General features: G+C 41.2%; 2 protein-coding genes across 2 annotated transcripts; both read left to right on the top strand.

The window, feature by feature from the left end:
* Window positions 1-81: 81 nt before the first annotated feature.
* LOC127750581 (uncharacterized) lies at window positions 82-1,032 on the top strand. Its single transcript, XM_052272624.1, has 3 exons — window positions 82-350; window positions 653-944; window positions 1,023-1,032. The coding sequence occupies exons 1-3, from the start codon at window positions 179-181 to the stop codon at window positions 1,030-1,032; spliced, it is 474 nt and encodes a 157-aa protein (XP_052128584.1). The 5' UTR covers window positions 82-178.
* On the top strand, window positions 992-2,804 carry LOC127750584 (uncharacterized). Its single transcript, XM_052272629.1, has 5 exons — window positions 992-1,235; window positions 1,317-1,429; window positions 1,499-1,703; window positions 1,804-1,955; window positions 2,053-2,804. Exons 1-5 carry the CDS (start codon window positions 1,136-1,138, stop codon window positions 2,263-2,265), a joined length of 783 nt encoding a protein of 260 aa, XP_052128589.1. The 5' UTR covers window positions 992-1,135; the 3' UTR covers window positions 2,266-2,804.
* The last annotated feature ends 6 nt before the right edge of the window (window positions 2,805-2,810 follow it).

Here is a 2,810-nt window from a genome sequence, read left to right as displayed (position 1 = left end):
CCCCGCAAGCATCAGCTGAGCTGCCGGCCGGCCGTGGCTGCCGCCTCCCTGACCTTGCTCACAGGCTCACAGTCACATCGACATCGAACGACGATTCAGAATCACTGAGCCTGTTCAGCCGTCTGTGTTCTTGCGTTCGTAGCAAGTTCTCTCTTCTGATTTGATCGACTCCGTCGTCATGCCCGGCACGCAAGCCTTAGTTTTGTGGCCTAACGATGGGGATCATGGTAAAACGGGAATTGAGCCTATCCACCACGTACCGAAGCACATGAGGTTTGATGGGTCGAAGGGATCAGTTCGTTACTCAGGGGACAAGAGGTTCTACCCAGCCAGAGTTATACTTATAAGCGGTGAGTATCATGCATCGTTTTGCGCGTGTGTGTAGGTTAGTTACGAGTCTTCGAAGGAAAGTAGTGTGAGTGTTCATTATCTTTACAACCGTTCAGCTGTACAACAACCTAACACCGCCAGGGAGGTTATGGGTGCCCTTGTTCTTTTACTCGTCTGCACTGTGAAAGTTTGGTGTTTTATTCGTGATAAAACCACGTGCACAAATAGTTTGTTTGGTTGGGACTCTTCGGACTGCCCTCTAACCTATCTTTCGTTTTGTGTACCGCATTGCTTCCCTAATGTTATCGTTTTTCGTCTTCAGACGACCGGGACCTTCTGGAGAAGAAGGAAGACGAACTTCTCCTCTCTCTTTCTTCGAAAGAGAACGTGGATCCGTTGGGGAAAGGAAAAAGGAAGAAGCAGGAAAGGAGATCTTCTGGAGTAGCTTCGGACAAATCAGTTGCCTTGGCATTGGGTTCACGTCCACCAGTACCCAAGGAAGTCCAACATTCCAATCGAGTGGCTGCCAAGGAACGACATGAAGCTAAGTCCAGGAAGACATCTGCCTCTAACCTGACTGACATAGGTGTTTTGTCCTACATTAGGAAAAAGTTGTTTGAAAGTTTCCATCAGAGTAGAATGTTGTTTACTAGTCTGATATTATTAATTTGTATCTTTTTAACTAATTTCAGGCAAAGTTAGGGACGATGCCAATGACATTAATGATGATGACGATGATTATAATGATAATCACGATCTTGATGATGGTGAGGAGTCAGACAAGGAGTTGGTGACGGATAGTGACATGCTTGACCTCGATCACCAAGACTCTGATGAATGCGAAGATGCTATGGGTGATGGAGTTTCCTGCCAATGTGGGCCTTGTGAATTATTGAAGAAGTATGGTGAGTAGTGATTGTATCCAGTTTGTGCACACCTCTACATCTTCCACTAAATTTCAATCTAATCGTACTTCATGCCAACAGATCAACCTGTGTTTTGGAGTTTTCTTACTGAACTGTCTGCTTTGTGCAAAAGTAAAACTTCACCTGGCTTTCAATATTTAGATCTTCTTTCCATACCTGAAAATGAGTCAAATGTAGTTATCTTACACTTGAAACTTGAAATATTTCTCATAAATTATGACTAATTTATTATAAATGCACAGGTGGAACTTGGGAAAGGCGTTTTCTTATCCAAGACAGACAGAGACCAGTTAAGAGTTGACTACAAAAACAGGCCGTTAATCCTGGCCCGGGAAACACTCTTTGCTCTGTATGGAAGAGAAACATTTCAACTGTTGACGGTAACTGGTAAAGGGAAGAAGGAGGGTAGCTACACGATTCCTAGGAGTGTCTTGACAGCTGTTTGCAGTAAGTAGTTAAAGTTCTTAAAATTCAACATTTTAAATGTTTGTCTTTTAGTTTCATCATGAAATTCTAGCTTACTTATTTCTTGATTTTGTTATTTAAGGATTTGTCAACAGTAATGTTGCGGAAGAGAAGGCAATGAAAACCGTTGACCTTACTGCCATGATTAACAAAAGAGCTCCAGACTGGAGGCAGAAGTCACCTGCTATTAAGAAAGTAACTTCCATTAAAAAACTAAAGCAGCGCTCATCCGAGGTATGTTCACTTTCCTTTCTAATTTCTTTTACTTTGTTCTAATTATCTTTTCATCTTATTTGAATGACTAAATTATTTAATTTTAATGTCATTACAGGCTGGTGGTACTTCACCATTCAAGGGAGCCCTTTTGTCTCCTTCATCTGCTGCTTCAAGCGTCTTTTCTCCTCGATCATCTGCCCCAACACCTACACCATTTGCTTCTGGACTTGCGCAAGTCATGTCTGGACAACAGCATCAGCAGCAGCAGCAACCACTGCAGCAGCAGCAACCACTGCAGCAGCAGCAACAGCTGCAGCATCATCATTAACAACAACAACAGCAGCAGTATCAACAGGACTCAAATGCTTGGAGGTCTGACCATGGCTACAACTACTCTGCCTACCCGCCTGTTCCATACTCCACTCAGCTACACTGGCAACGTTGGGATACTTCAACTACAAATTACAATAATTGTTCGGGTGAGCCTCTGACTACTGCAGCTGCTAATTACACCTTAGAAAAATTGTGATTTTAATTTACAATCTTTACTCTGCATTTTAAGAAAAGTCACTAGGGTTTTTAATTGTCTAAGACTGATTAATTTTTACGTTTACATTCTTTTGATTATGAAAAATGACATGGAATACTTGAGAATTATAGCTTGCGCTGATGTCTTGACTTTAAATTGTAGGTCCCCGTCCCCGTATATTTAATTAATTTAGTGTCATTTGTTATATTTTTTATATCTTCTATTGACTACTAGTATTATCTTGGCTGGAAAGCCTTCTTACTATTTTCATTTACTAAGTCACAATTCTTGTTTATCAGCATTTCTATTTTATTTTGGAATCTTGTTCCTTTTAATGTTTAATA

Source organism: Frankliniella occidentalis, unplaced genomic scaffold (assembly GCF_000697945.3).
Source record: "Frankliniella occidentalis isolate FOCC.00 unplaced genomic scaffold, Focc_3.1 Scaffold215, whole genome shotgun sequence".
Classification (NCBI taxonomy): domain Eukaryota; kingdom Metazoa; phylum Arthropoda; class Insecta; order Thysanoptera; family Thripidae; genus Frankliniella; species Frankliniella occidentalis.
Note: the sequence above shows the minus strand (reverse complement) of the source record. Positions and strands in the feature narration are given on the sequence as shown.